This window comes from Canis lupus, chromosome 34 (genome assembly GCF_048164855.1).
Source record: "Canis lupus baileyi chromosome 34, mCanLup2.hap1, whole genome shotgun sequence".
In the NCBI taxonomy this organism is placed as follows: Eukaryota; Metazoa; Chordata; class Mammalia; order Carnivora; family Canidae; genus Canis; species Canis lupus.
The window spans coordinates 10,714,333-10,729,522 of record NC_132871.1 but is presented as its reverse complement, the minus strand read 5'-3'; the positions used below and the strand labels follow the sequence as shown (position 1 = coordinate 10,729,522).

The 15,190-nt window shown below is 32.2% G+C and overlaps 1 protein-coding gene across 5 annotated transcripts in view; it reads left to right on the top strand.

Annotated features, from left to right (window-relative positions):
- MTX2 (metaxin 2) overlaps positions 1 to 14,876 on the top strand; it is a 66,612-nt gene extending 51,736 nt beyond the window's left edge. For 3 of the 5 annotated variants that reach the window (XM_072811464.1, XM_072811463.1, XM_072811466.1), the window contains exons 5-10: positions 658 to 734; positions 1,884 to 1,976; positions 2,476 to 2,514; positions 2,900 to 3,025; positions 4,284 to 4,360; positions 14,421 to 14,876. In XM_072811464.1, coding sequence (XP_072667565.1) covers positions 658 to 734; positions 1,884 to 1,976; positions 2,476 to 2,514; positions 2,900 to 3,025; positions 4,284 to 4,360; positions 14,421 to 14,604 — 596 coding nt within the window. In that variant the 3' untranslated portion in view covers positions 14,605 to 14,876. Of the gene's footprint in view, positions 1 to 657; positions 735 to 1,883; positions 1,977 to 2,475; positions 2,515 to 2,899; positions 3,026 to 4,283; positions 4,361 to 14,253; positions 14,294 to 14,420 lie in introns of all 5 variants that reach the window. The other 2 variants (XM_072811467.1, XM_072811468.1) reach the window with 2 other exon arrangements.
- Positions 14,877 to 15,190: the final 314 nt, after the last annotated feature.

Genomic DNA, 15,190 nt, shown 5'->3' with positions numbered 1-15,190 from the left:
TTTTTAATGTGACATTTAGTTAGAGAAGCCAGTTTTTATAAGCATACTTATTTTTTTTTCCTCAGATGTGTCTGGGAACATACTTTGTATTATAATTCATAAACTATCATACCTTCAAAGATTGTTAATTCTCTTAATGCCTGATATTTTTTTTAGTCAAAGACATTTATTATTATACCATTATATGCTTAAAATATTGAACTTAATGGGTGTCTAAGATTTAAAAGTAGATATAAAAAAGAAGTCGTCTTCTTAAATGTAATTTAAATACAGATTGATTCATTGTATTCTGAAGAGAAAGCCCCATTACATTTCTTTTAAATCTAATAGTGGTTGTGGACCAATGTCCTGCCTTGGTTGTTTTAATTTGAATAATTAGTGTTTACTGCTGCCATATAGCGATTTGTTAGTGTTAGTTCTAAAAAGGGAATATTGTGATCAGTTATCACATACAAGTGAGAACTCTAGAAATGAATCTCCTTTTTCTTTTAAAATTAATCAGTACTCGTTTAAAAGCTTATAGAATTTCACGTACACATTTAACTATACTTTTCAAAAGTTATAGGGTTATGAAATCAGCATATTAATAAAACAGATTCTATTTTTGTTTTAACTTACTGCAAGTATTTTCATACATTTTTTTTTTTTCCTCCACAGGTAAAGTACCTTTTATTCATGTAGGAAATCAAGTAGTATCAGAACTTGGTCCAATAGTCCAATTCGTTAAAGCCAAGGTAATAAAAAAGATATTAAATATATTTGATCACAGTTAGTCTTAAATAAGTCATTCATCATTGTTAAGTGTGTCTTAACATTTGTATTGATTTTAACCTAGTTTTATAAAATGCCAATATAAACTAGTGGAGAAATATTTCTAAAGCATAAGTTTTTTTTCCCCCATAATGTAAATCAATAGCTAAAGATGTAATTTGATCTTTACAAAATGGTAGATAATACTCTAACTCACACGAGTTTTGGTCACAAATGGAAACTTTGGTTGTTACAAAATGTCAGGTTAACATTTGAGAAGGTAGATACAGGATATATTTAGAAGTTGAACATATTAGTGTATACATTTGAATTCAGTTTAGGTTTTAGTGGTTATAAGGACAACCTCCATTAACATTATGGGTAACATATCATCCTTCTAAATTATTGTATAGTATTATTTTGTATGGATGTTTTATAATTTATTTACGTAAGCCTTTATTGATGGACACCTAAATTGTCAGTTTTTGGCTCTTATTGACTGTTAAGATAAATATTCTTCTACAGATGGCTTTGTACACTTGTCAGATTATCTCCTTAAGATAAATTCCTAAGAGTGATACTGTGATATTATATACATTTTTAAAGTCTCACCAAGATGGCTGGATTGAACTAAAGGGTTATACCATTTTATGCATCTACTCATTATTATAGTATTTTAGAATTTTTAAATTAGTGTCTCTTTCCCTATACTTTTACTAACTTTCTTTTTCACCTTTGATCACTTAATAAGCAACAATAAATATCAGTCTTTTGGCATTTATTACTAATAAGGTTAGTCTCTAAAAAAAGAAAAACCGTAGGTTTACTGACCATTCTTGTTTTTTTCTCTTGTGAAATAATTGATAATGTAATTTTGTCCATTGAAAGATACATTTTTATAATGACATATAAATATGCCATTAACATTTATTAATATTTATCAATATTTTGTAGTGATAGAGTATTAACTTTTTCATATAAAATTTTATTTTAGATATTTTGGAAATTTATTAGACACTTATAGTAAAAGCATCGATGAAGTAAAAACATTGATATTACTTGGTAGTAAGATAACTGAAAGTTTTTGTCTATTTAATATGATGCTCTTTTAAATTTTTTAAAATTTCCTTTAGGGCCATTCTCTTAGTGATGGGCTGGATGAAGTCCAAAAAGCAGAAATGAAAGCCTACATGGAATTGGTCAACAATATGCTGTTGACTGCAGAGGTATAATAGAAGATAATAGACCTTGAAAAGAAGCTTTTCCTCTCATAAAAGATCATGTCTTATGGGTTATTTTAAAGTTATTGGAAAATAGGAATATAGTCAAGCAATTCTAGGCCTAGGATGGGTACTGAAATTATTTGGTTATTATGTTTGAATAAGTTGTCTGACATTTTCAGATATGGTTTTTTCTATTTGTAAAAAGGAGTGATTCTTGACCAATCATTATTTGACTTTGGCCTTGGGAGTTTTACTTAAATAGTATCTGTAAAATACTTCAGCGGTATTTAGATATACTATGTGAATAAGAAATACTTTTAGGAAGTACTACCATTAATTAAATTTAATAATTCTGTATAGCAACATTAGCTAGAGGCGGAAAAATTCTAATATATGTGACTTTTATAAAGTTGGCTTATAAAAAATCAACATGGCCAAAAATAATTTTATCCATTTTCTTTTTCATATTCTAAAGTTTTAGTGACTGTTCTTTTGTTCCTAGTTGTATCTCCAGTGGTGTGATGAAGCTACAGTAGGGGAGGTGAGTGGTTCTGCAGCATTTATCTTAATTAAAATTTAATGAGAAAACACTTTTGCTCAGAATCGTAAGTCCCTGCTCATAAATGAAACATTGTGGTTTATACCATTAGTGATATAGTTTTTCACTTACTTTAATTTTGCTTGCACATACATTTTAGGGAAGCTATGTGTCATTGTTTGATTTAACTGGTTGCAAAGTACATAAAAGTTTATATATTTTTAAAAGGAATGGTTTGAAATTTTAATTTTTTAGATTGCAAGCTATGTATTTTTTTCAGATAGCTGTATTTGTGTTCCAAAAATATGTTTTCCTAAGGATTCTGTTTGTAAAAACAGGCTTTGTTTTTAGAAAGAATCATGTTTCTCACAAAGTCTTTTTGCTCTAGATCACTCATGCTAGATATGGATCTCCTTACCCTTGGCCTTTGAATCATATTTTGGCCTATCAGAAACAGTGGGAAGTCAAGCGTAAGATGAAAGCTATTGGATGGGGTAACAAGACTCTGGACCAGGTGAGTTCAGGTCAAAGTTGAGGGTTTCCTCAACTTTAATGCATTAAATTCATTTTTTGTATTGGTAGTCTTTAAAAATCTCAACATAATAAAAAAATTGAGAAAACATTTGCGCTTATTTTTTCTGACGCGAAGTGGTTTTTCTTTGTTTTATAAAAATCACATATGCTTATTATAAAACAAACTGTATAATACAGAAAAATTAAAAAAGGAAATAGAAATTGTTTGAAATCCTACCCCCTAGAAATTACCACTGTTAACTATTTGGAGAACATTCTTCTAGATGTCTCTTAGTGACATTTTCCTTAAATGGGATCATATTATACCTTGCACTCTATGATCTAATTTTTTGCCATTCACCAATGCATTGTGGGCAACTTTTATGTCAATAAATATAGATCTACAGCATCAGAGCTTAAAAAAAAAAAACCCTGTTAAATACAGCACTTAATATATCTATTTTTTTTGGTCTTAAATTTACTGAAGTAGCAAAATTAAAAAAATACATAGCTTGTCAAAGTTATAAGATTGAACTAATTCAATCATTAAACTAATAATGTCTCTTTTTCAAGTCTGCTCATAGTCCTTGCCAGCCAGTTTACCGATGTGTGCCATTGGCCATAAGGGGGATTGGGTAGATGAATAGGGATCCAGTAAATAAAATCCATCTCCACTACTGGGAAAACAACTCAAACGCTTTTACTCCTGGTGGGTCAGCAGTGTCATCTTTATGAAGCAGATTTTTTTACATACATAAAGTCAGTTGAATATATGGATTCAGGAATACATTTTTGTAAGGGGTTGAGTTTTGAGATAAAAACTTTCTTAGGGCAGCCCTGGTGGTTCAGTGGTTTAGCGCCTGCCTTCAGCCCAGGGCATGATCCTGGAGTCCCGGGATCGAGTCCCATGTCGGGCTCCCTGCATGGAGCTTGCTTTGCCCTCTGCCTGTGTCTCTGCCTCTCTCTCTCTCTCTCTGTCATGAATAAATAAATAAAATCTTAAAAAAAAAAAACTTTCTAAGTAGTAATCCTTATAAAGTAATTTAAATATACTTGTGTTTAAAGGGAAGTTTCAAATTTTCTTCCTGTTTCTTACATAGAAAGTATTACTTATGTTCTATATGTGTTTTATTGTCTGATCTAAATATACGATAAAAGGTCACCTAAATTTACATTTTTGTTATAAACTGTGAGATTGTAGACATATTTTATTGTTTTACTAATTTAAATATTTTTGGGGGGTCTGTTGCCTCTGTTAGGTCTTAGAAGATGTAGACCAGTGCTGTCAAGCACTTTCTCAAAGACTGGGAACACAACCATATTTCTTCAATAAGCAGTAAGAAAATTTATCTTTTTTTAGTTAGTTGCTTTTCTATGTTGTTAGATTACAAGCTTATTTTATCATAGAGGAATTGTTTTATCAAGAAATATTTGTGAAGACATTTTGTTTTATTTTTCATTTTTGCCCTCATTAAACATTTACTTAGCACTTGTTGGTTATCAAGCACAGCTCTAGGCTCTGGGAGACCAAAATTTCTATGACATAATTGCCATTAAAAATTAGTCTTAAGGGCAGTCATGTAAACCAGTCATTATTTTATGATATGATAAATATACCACTAGGGGTAGTTGGAGGTGCTGTGTATGGAACTACATCATCTTAACAAAATTCATTTGCAAAATATTGTTAAAACATAAAGTATAACCATCTTTGTTTATATACAGTGATACCCTGGGTCCCCCTGGATCAGAAAACTAAACAATTAAAAAATTTTGTTGGATGGACAAGCACTATTTTGAACTTATCTTTTAAATTTAATGAAAATATTTGTAAAGCATAGAAAGCATGAAGGATATAGATTTTATATATATATATACACACACACACACACACACATAAATTGATTAATTTATGTCTCATAAAGGCAATTATTTTGTAATCTCGAAAAGAGTAATAATATAGGCAAAGAATGAGTTTTCCTCTTTTTTCAAAAAAAGTTATAATTTTAATATATCAGAATCCTCCTGTGATCCAGTTTAAGATGGGCTTAAATTAACATTTTAATCTCAGTGTTTTATTTAGAAACTCTAGCCTTTTCTAGGCTCCGTAGTACAAATTTTTGCTTTTTAGATTGATACTTTTTAAAAAGGTTTATTTGCTATTATATCTTTATAGGCATTCATCTTCTGTAGCCATATGAAACATCTTTTGGGAGAGATACTAATATTTGTAGCAAAAATGACAAGGATGATAGCTTGGAAATATTTTTATTAAATATTAATGTATACTACATATGATATTTGGGGTCTGTTGATCTCTGAAGCACAAAGTTCATAGAATTGAAACCATGAAATCCTGGTAGTTAAAGCTGTGTTCCTGTTTCTAGTGATGTTTGCTATGCAGAGTCTTTGTTTAGTCTCTGACACAAAAGAAAATGTATCCATATGTAGTACTAAGTAGTTCCTTTTCTTGCTGACAGGAATTCTTAGGGCCTGAAAAGCCCAGAAGTGTGTTTTATTGTTTGAATTGCATCATTCTGTGTTAGGAGGTAGTTTTGTTATGCATGCTGCCTTCATGGGAGACTTATTTTTCTCATTTAAACTCCGTGTCAGAGACTTCATTCATAACCAGGTATCATTGAGCATGTGATTTAGTGGACATATCACAACAGTTTTCTTTTTATTAGGGTACAATTATATTTAAGCTTGTAATGAAAAATTCAAAATTTAGAACAAACACAAAACCAAAGGTTTGCTGTGGAGGAACTGCTTAATTTATATGAAGGTGTAGGTTTCTGAAATAATTTTACCTTGTATGATACTTACATAAACATCTTCCCCTAACGATTGAAAAATAGATTTCATTTTTAATTTTAGTTTTACCCCATTCTCTAATTAATAGTAAACTGTAATTAGGAAAAAATAATTTGTGTTTTCACTCTGATATGACAGTCTTTTCCTCACTTCTATCTGTCAGGCATCATTACTTTGTGAGATACTGTACTTTAGTGAATAGAGCATGGCTTAAGTCTCGATAAGGTAGTATTGGATTCCAGGTTGGTGGCCCTGAATTCTGTTCTTGGCTCTAATATATACCGGACTTCAGCAGCTTGCTACTTTATTTCCCTATGTATCCTCCCAGTACCCTCTAAAATTAGAATGAATTTTTCTCCTAGCTAACTTTCTGGGGATGTTGAGAGGACTCATTGAAAAGAATTTAGTAGTTTTACTTGGTGAGAGAAGGGGAAAGGGTGGGTGAGGAGATCCTGGAGCAAGAAGAGGAATTGGGAAAAGGGGACCAAGAATATAAATGGTAGAAAGAAAAATTTAGGAAAGTGAAATTGAGGGAAATTAGAAATAACACAAGATAGATATACTGGTGGCCTTTTTATCATTTATCATATTTAGTGTGGGTAGCCTTTTAAGTATTTAAATCATATATTTGAAATGCAACTATAACAAAATCTGTATTTCCTGCTGTATCCAAGCTGTCTTGCTGCTGTGATATCTGTTAAAACATCTATCCAAAGGCTGCTAGATCATTTGTTCTTTTTCATGTGGTGAGCATGGACCTGGAATGAAAAAGTAAAACTTTTCTTAAAGTGTTATTTTTATACCTTTTTCCCCCTAAGTGTAGTCAGGGTAGAATGAATTATACTGTTGTAAAGCATTTATGAGCTCCTTGCAGGTCTGTGTGTTTTCTAAACAAAACCTATTTGTCAGCAGAGGATCAATAAATGTTGGTTTAAAGTAGTTTAAATTGAGAAATTGGAAGAGGAGTTATGTTTGAAAAAGAGTACTGCTATTAACTATTAAATGGTAAAACTTGAAAATATACCCTCATATACTGATAGGAAAGGGTATATGCTACAGGAAATGCTACAAAAATTATACATGGGAATCTTAAGACGAAAAATTTCGGGGAGGAATTGGATTTTACTGAGGTTTATTCAATAAAGAAATTGCCATTTGAGAAATTAAGTCAGTAATCTAAACACTCCCAACAAGTCCAAGACCAGACAGTTTCACAGGTGAATTCTATCAGATATTTAAAGAAGAGTTGATGCCCATTCTTCTCAAGCTATTCCCAAAAATAGGAGAGGAAGGAAAACTTCCAAATTCATTCTATAAGACCAGCATTATTCTGATACTAAAACCAAGCAAAGATACTACAAAAAAAGAAAACTAGGCTAGTGCCTGTGGTGAGCATAGATGCAAAAATCCTCAACAAATGTTAGCAAACTGAATTCAACAGTACATTAAAGGGATCATTGGGCAGGGATCCCTGGGTGGCGCAGCGGTTTGGCGCCTGCCTTTGGCCCAGGGCGCGATCCTGGAGACCCGGGATCGAATCCCACGTCAGGCTCCCGGTGCATGGAGCCTGCTTCTCCCTCTGCCTATGTCTCTGCCTCTCTCTCTCTCTCTCTCTGTGTGTCTATCATGAATAAATAAATAAAATTGAAAAAAAAGATCATTCACCAAGATTAAGTGGGACTTATTTTATCTTTTTAAAAGATTTATTTATTTTAGGGAGAGAGCGTGCACATGTGAGCAGGGGGAGGGGCAGAGGGAGAGAGAGAATCTCAAACAGATTCCATTCTGAGCATGGAGCCCAACTTGGGGCTTGATCTCTCAACCCTGAGATCATGACCTAAGCTGAAATCAAGAGTGGATGCTCAACTGACTGAGCCGCCCAGGCACCTCAAGATTAAGTGGGCTTTATTCCATGGATGCAAGGGTGGTTCATTATTCTCAAATCAATCAGTATGATACATCACATTAGTAAGAGGAAGGATAAAAACCATTTAATCATCTCAATAGATGCAGAAAAGGTACTTAAAGTACAACATCTCTTTATGACAAAAACTCAACAAAGTGGGCATAGAGGGAATATACCTCAAAATAATAAAGGCCGTATATGAAAAATCCAGCTAACAAATTCAATGGTGAAAAACTGAAAGCTTTTTCCTTAAGATCAGGAACAAGGCAAGAATATCCATTCTACCACTTTTACCACAAAGAAATAAAAGACATCCAGATTGTATGTATGTATGTATTTATTTATAGATTTTATTTTTTTATTCATGAGAGACACAGAGAGGCAGGCTCCATGCAAGGAGCCCAATATGGGACTCAAACCCCTGGAATCTGGGATCACACCCTGAGCCAAAGGCAGGTGCCCAACCTCTGAGCCACTTGGGCATCTCTATCCAGATTGTTAAGGAAGAAGTAAAACTGTCATTATTTGCAGATGACCTGATAATATATGTAGAAATCCAAGACTCCATTAAAAACTATCAGAACTCATAAATGAATTCAGTAAAGTTGCAGGATGCAAAATTAATATATAGAAATCTACTGCATTTCTATGCACTAACAGAAATTAAGAAAACAATCTTGTTTACAGTAGCATCAAAAAGAATAAAAATGCCAAGGAATAAATTTAACCAGAGAAGTGAAAGACCTATACTTTGAAAACTATAAGACATTGATGAAAGAAATTTAATATGACACAAGTGGAATGATTTAGCATGCTCATGGATTTGAAGAATTAGTATTGTTAAAATGTCCATACTACCCAAAGTAATCTACAGATTGAATGCAATCCCTATCAAAACACCAATAACACTTTTCACAGAACTAGAACAAATATTCCCAAAGTATGTATGGAATCATAAAAAACCTCAAATAGCCAAAGCAATCCTGAGAAAGGAGAACAAAGCTGGAGGTATCTTAATCCCAGGTTTCAAGATATACTACTAATCTATAGTAATCAAAACAGTATGGTCCTGGCACCAAATCAGACACATAGATCAATGGAACAGGATAGAAAGCCTAGAAATAAACTCACACATATGTGGTCAGTTGACAAAGTAGGTAAAAATATACAATGGGGAAAAGGACAGCCTTCAATAAATGGTGTTGGGTAAACAGGACAGCTACATGTAAAAGAACGAAACTGGACCACTTTCTTATACCACACACAAAAATAAACTCAAACTAGATTAAAGACCTAAATGTGAGACATGAAACCATAAACTAAAAGAAAACATAAGCGGTAATGCTTTAGACATCAGCCTTAGCAACATATTTATTGGTATGTCTCCTCAGGCAAGGGAAACAAATGCAAAAATAAACTTGGAACTACCTCAAAATAAAACGGTTTTGCACAGTGAAGGAAACCATCAACAAAATTAAAAAGGCAACCTACTGAATGGAAGAAGATATTTGCAAATGATATATTTGATATGAGGCTAATAGAGAAACTCTATGAAGAACTTCTATAATTCAACAAACTAATCTGATTTAAGATGAGCAGAGGACCTGAATAGATATTTTTCCAAAGAAGACATACAGACACATGAAGAGATGCTTCACATCACTGATCAATAGGGAAATGCAAATCAAAACCACAGTGAGATACCACCTTACCAGTCAGAATGGCTCATATCAAAAAGACAAGAAATAAAAAATGTTGGTGAGGATAGAGAAATTGTACACTATTGGTGGGAATGTAAATTGGTGCAGCCATTGTGGAAGACAGTATGGAGTTTCCTCAAAAAATTAAACATAGAAATATGATCCAGTAATTTCACTACTGGATATTTACCCAAAGAAAATGAAAGCACTAATTTGAAAAGATATATGCACCCCTATGTTTTTTACAGTATCATTTGTAATAGCCAAGAAATAGAAGCAAGCCAAGTGTCTATCAATAGGTGAATGACTAAAGAAAGTATATACACACATATATATATACACACACTTATATATACACACATATATAAAATATATAATAAGATGTGCTATATGTATTATTGAGCATAAGGAATGAGATTTGCCACTTGCAGCGACGTGGATGGACCTCAGGGGTATTATGCTAAAATTTAAATCAGACAAAGAAAGACCGTACAATTTTACTTATATTTGAAAAAAATTTTTATTTACATTTGGAATCTAAAAAACAAAACAAATGAACAAAAAACCCAAAAAAACCCAGACTTTTAAATACAGAAACCAAACTGACAGTTACTAGAAGGGAGGTGGGCAGGAGGGATAAGCAAAATAGATAAAGGCGATTAAGAGGTACAAACTTCTAGTTATAAAATAAATAAGTACACATAGAGAATATAGTCAATAATATTGTAATAATGTATAAACTATGGTTATTGTGGTTGAGCATTGAGTAATGTATAGAGTTGTTGAATCTGTATGTTGTACATCTGAAGCTAACCTAACATTGTAGGTCAATTATACTTTAATAATAATTTAAAAAAATCACCATTTGAGAAAATTAAGGGAAAGTCGTTCAAAATTTCAAAGGCAAAATCTAAAAAAGGTTGATGGCAAGGGGCTTGATTTACAAACTTGAATGACAGTCCTGAGATCAATGATGGATATATAAAGATATGGTATATGTAGGTTATCTCTAGTAGCATGAAGACCTGGCAAGTTAACAGTTTAAGAAAAATTACTGAACATTGAGACAAAATTAATGTATTTGAAACTAGACTGACTATGAAAGGTATCAGGAAGAAAGAAATATTCAATCATAATAAAGCAAAAAGTTGAATATAGAACAATTTTAAGTGGGAAAGAGTAGGAAAACATTCACATTTACGGTATTTTTATTTTGATATTCAAATGAAAGAATAGTAGATAACTGATATTAGCTGGAACTTTTGGTATAATCATCATATATGTAAATCACACCATCATACTGTATACCTTAAACTTATACACTGATGCATGTCAATTATTTTCAGCAAAACTAGGGGAAAAAAAGAATAATAATAACCAACCATTGGAAATGTAGAAAGAATGATAATGCAAGATAAGGCAACACATTTCTTAGAATCTTAAAAATATATTTATGATCCTGGGATATTTTTCTAATAAAAGTCTATAAAGATGGATGTAATATAAATGAAAGATGTTAAAAGTCTTAGGAAGAGAGTTGCTATCAGCATTCAAATTGCAACTCCTGCCTAGTAAACATAAGGGTGGAAATGTCCCTTTATAGAGTATAGGAAAGGTAAATTTTTTTTTTTTTTGAAGGAAAGGTAATTAAAACAATGTGCATTAAGATCTTGGCTCAATTAAACAGTACAAATATTGGGCAAAGTGTGGTTTTTTTTTTCCTTGTCTCATGAATTGCAAATGTTTTTGAGTTTATTGCTTTTTTTAAAAAAATCAGGCTTATGGTTTTTGCATATGGTAAAACTTTTATGTTTATGGCTCTGAGTTTTAGTAATGATCTACGGTTGTAGAACCACTACCACAAGTGGACTTTTCAAAAAGAAAAAATTACAGGAATTGGTAATTTATATATGTCATATATATCTAAATTAATATAAGTAATTGCTGAAATTTGTAAAGATTAAAAAATATGCATTGGGAGTTCAAGTATATGTGTTTCATTTGATTTTAGTATATTGTATTCTACTCCTTCTTAGATGTTCTAAAGTAACTTGCCACACAGTTGCTGTCTTTATGTAACAAGAGATCAGTTGCAATATGCTCATTACCTATATAATTCAGCACCTTTTGAGTTATATGGATATATGTTTGCAGATAATAACATTTGACCACTTCAGGGATACGTCTAGACCACTCTAGTTTGAATACACACTTAAACTCCTTCAGAGCCTTCATTTACTGATAACGGACACACAATTTTATCACTGAAAGTTGCATCAGGAAACATTCACTTTTTAAATGATCTACTTCAAGAAGCAAAAAGTAGTTAACCCTACATAATTAGGGAAAAAAATAAATCTTAAATTGGTGAGATAACACCTTTTAAGAAATATGCTTATGGATATGGAAGAGTTAGTGTTTATATTACTTCTCGCAAAGTACCTCTACATTTATCCACCTTCTACATCCCTGGTTCTTTTCAGGTATCCATTTATTATTGATTCTTCATTTCTAATGATATTATTCATGATGTTGTTAAGTCCAAGGACACTTGTGATTTTTTTAATACTATACTGTTGGCTACCCTCTTAAACATGACCATTGACTACACATCTGACTTTGTTACTAATTCTTCATGAATGTGCCAAAAAAAGGGAAGGCTTTGAAAGAATAAGTACTATTGACAAATTAAATATCCTGCATACTTTAGGCAGGATGCTTTCTCTCCCCTTGCATTCAGCAAATACTGTGATTCAGTTCCTCTGATCCTTTTCTAAGAAGTAGGGATATAAGAGAGATATGCAGTGTTACCTCTGAAGAGCTTAGAGTATCATCAGTTAAGTGGACATAGTTAAAGTGTGGCATGAAAAATGAATCACCTTTTTATTCATTCAAAACATTTATTAAGAACTCTTTGTCCCAGGCATTGTTCTAAGTATTGGGAACACAGCAGGAAACAAGCAGAGAGGGAGACAGGCAATTAACAACAGATATTGATAGTATTAAGTACTACATGGAGAATTCAGATAGGCTCACACGGTAGTAAGTGGCTGCATGTGCGCTTTAGTTTGGGTGTTCAGATGTGACATTTAAGCCTTACTCTGAAAAACAAGAAGGAGCCAGCAATGTGAAATTAAGGGAAGAGTGTTCCAGATAGCAGGAATAATTGGGTCAAGCCCTAAGTGGGCTTGAGTTTGATCTGTTCAAATGGAGGAGGCAAGGCCAATATTGGTTGTGTGTTGACAGTGGTAAGAGATGAGATTGAAGAGAAGCAGGGGCCAGGTTGTCTAGGCTTTGTTTGCTACAGGTAAGAAGTTTGGCATATCCATGTAAATAGAATGGATATTCATTGGAATAGTTTATGCTTGGAGTGGTATGGTCTGGTGACATTTAAAAAAAAAATCACTCTGGCTACTATGTGGTCAATAAATAGAAGCAGGAAGGCTATAGTGAGAGATGATAGTGGCTCAGAGTAGATGATAATGGAGAGAGATAAATGGTAGTAATCAGGACTTACTTGGTGGTTGTGTCTTGCAATACTTGCTGATGGGTATGAAAGGGTAAGAGAAAGAGAAGAAGAGAAGACTCAAGAAACCATGAGATTTTTGGCTCAAATAGCTGAGTACCTTTTATTTTGGGAATATGAGATGTGCAAGTTTGAGATGCTTATTTAGCATTTGGGTGGCGATGTTATGTAGACATTTGAATTTATGATTCTTGTATTAAGGGAGGGACTGGGTTTGGAGATAAATATTGGGGAATTATTGGCTTGAAGAGGTATTTAAAACCACGCAACAGCATGAGGTCATTCATCATTAGTGATCAAGGCCACATAGCTAGTACGTAAGTGGCAGAGTTAGGATCCAAACTCAGATTTGATGGACCCCAAAATCTGTTCTTCCAAACCAGATTATTGGAACATACTTTCACATTTACGTAAGCTAACACGCATTTTCTCAAAAACTTTATCACTATGGGACTGACGGCAATAATTAGTTCATTATTGTGATATTTTCTCCCTTTAGTAATATTTTAATATTATTGGCAATTATTTTAATATAATGTATAATGTAGTTTGGTGATGCCTCATCTATAGATAAATTTCAATTTTTTGTTACTAATATATAATTGAAGGGAAAAATACCCTAGAAAATTTTTTGTTGAAGCCATCTTTATCTCTCCTTCAGAAAGCCAAATTATTGGGGTACCTGGGTGGCCCAGTCAGCTAAGGGTCCAATGCTTGATTTCAACTCAGGTCATGACCATTGGGTTCTGAGCTCAGCAAGGAGTCTGCTTGAGATTCTCTCATTTCTCTCCTTTTGCCCCTCGCCCCAATAAATAAATAAATCTTTTTTTAAAAATGAAAGCTAAATTAATTTAAAAGTTGTAAAATTAAAATTAAATTATGTTGTTAATATATAATTGGGTAATCAGGTGTCATTTGTCCTAGCGCCACAGTGATAGCCTGTACTTTGATAGAATTTTGTTTATGCGTCTATTAAAACACTTACTAAATTGTGTTGTAATTTATGTTTTGTGTCCATGTCTTAGAATATCTTTCATGTTCTTAACATCTCTAGCATGGTTCCTAGTATACTGGAGACCTGCTGTATTTTTTAGTGGATAAATTAATGAGTAAAATGAATATGATCAATTACACCAATGTTATTTTAACAACGTACTACTTTATTTTTTTTTTTTTTTTTTTTTTTTTTTTTTTTTTTTTTTTTTAACGTACTACTTTAAAAAACAAGTCGCACAACTAGCAAATTATAATTTAAAAGGTTTTTTTTTCATATCTTACAACAGAAACTCCAAGTAAAAACAAAATAAATTCTATCAAGTTGAGGTAGGATTTATTTCTTATATAACTTTTTCTTTTAAATAAATTAATAAAATGTTTTAAAAAGTAATGTATATTTTGCCATACAAAGTAAATGCTGTTCATGTTACTCTCATTTCTACTTTTGTTTTAGGCCTACTGAACTAGATGCACTAGTATTTGGCCATTTGTATACCATTCTTACCACACAATTGACCAATGATGAACTTTCTGAGAAGGTGAAAAACTACAGCAACCTCCTTGCTTTCTGTAGAAGAATTGAACAGCACTATTTTGAAGATCGTGGTAAAGGCAGCTCATCTATCAGATCATCGTAGAGATATGTCTTAATTTAGTTATTATTTTAAAAAACAACTTGAAATATGTTACTTGAACGTTATAGTAAATAATGGTATCAGAATTTTAAAACCAAAAACACTGTTTTTTGAAACCTCAGAATAAATTATATAATGTATCCTATACATGTACTTTATACTGTTACTTCAAATAATTCTGAATGATTTCATTTGATTTGCTGTACTCTGTATCTTGAAATTTCTGTTTTCTTGAAACATGTATGCATATAAAAATAAAGTGCAAAAGAACTGAATGGTTAGTGTATTTACTTTCTTTTGATCTTTCCAAAAGCCACTCTGAGCTTTTATACATGCAATAAACTGTCTTTTCTAAGGCAAGTAATTTGTGTTCCATACTTTTAAGATTACTTTGATACATGCTGAACCTAGAGACGGGGAAAAATGTTCTTAACAAGTATTCACTTCACACAAACAAAGTATGCACTTAGAAAATGTAAATAATAGCAAGGCAATTAAATCCCAGAACAGATTACCATTTAAGAACACTCTTCATCTAAACCTAACTGAATTTGTAAATATTTAATCAGAGCAGCTATAATTTATATTG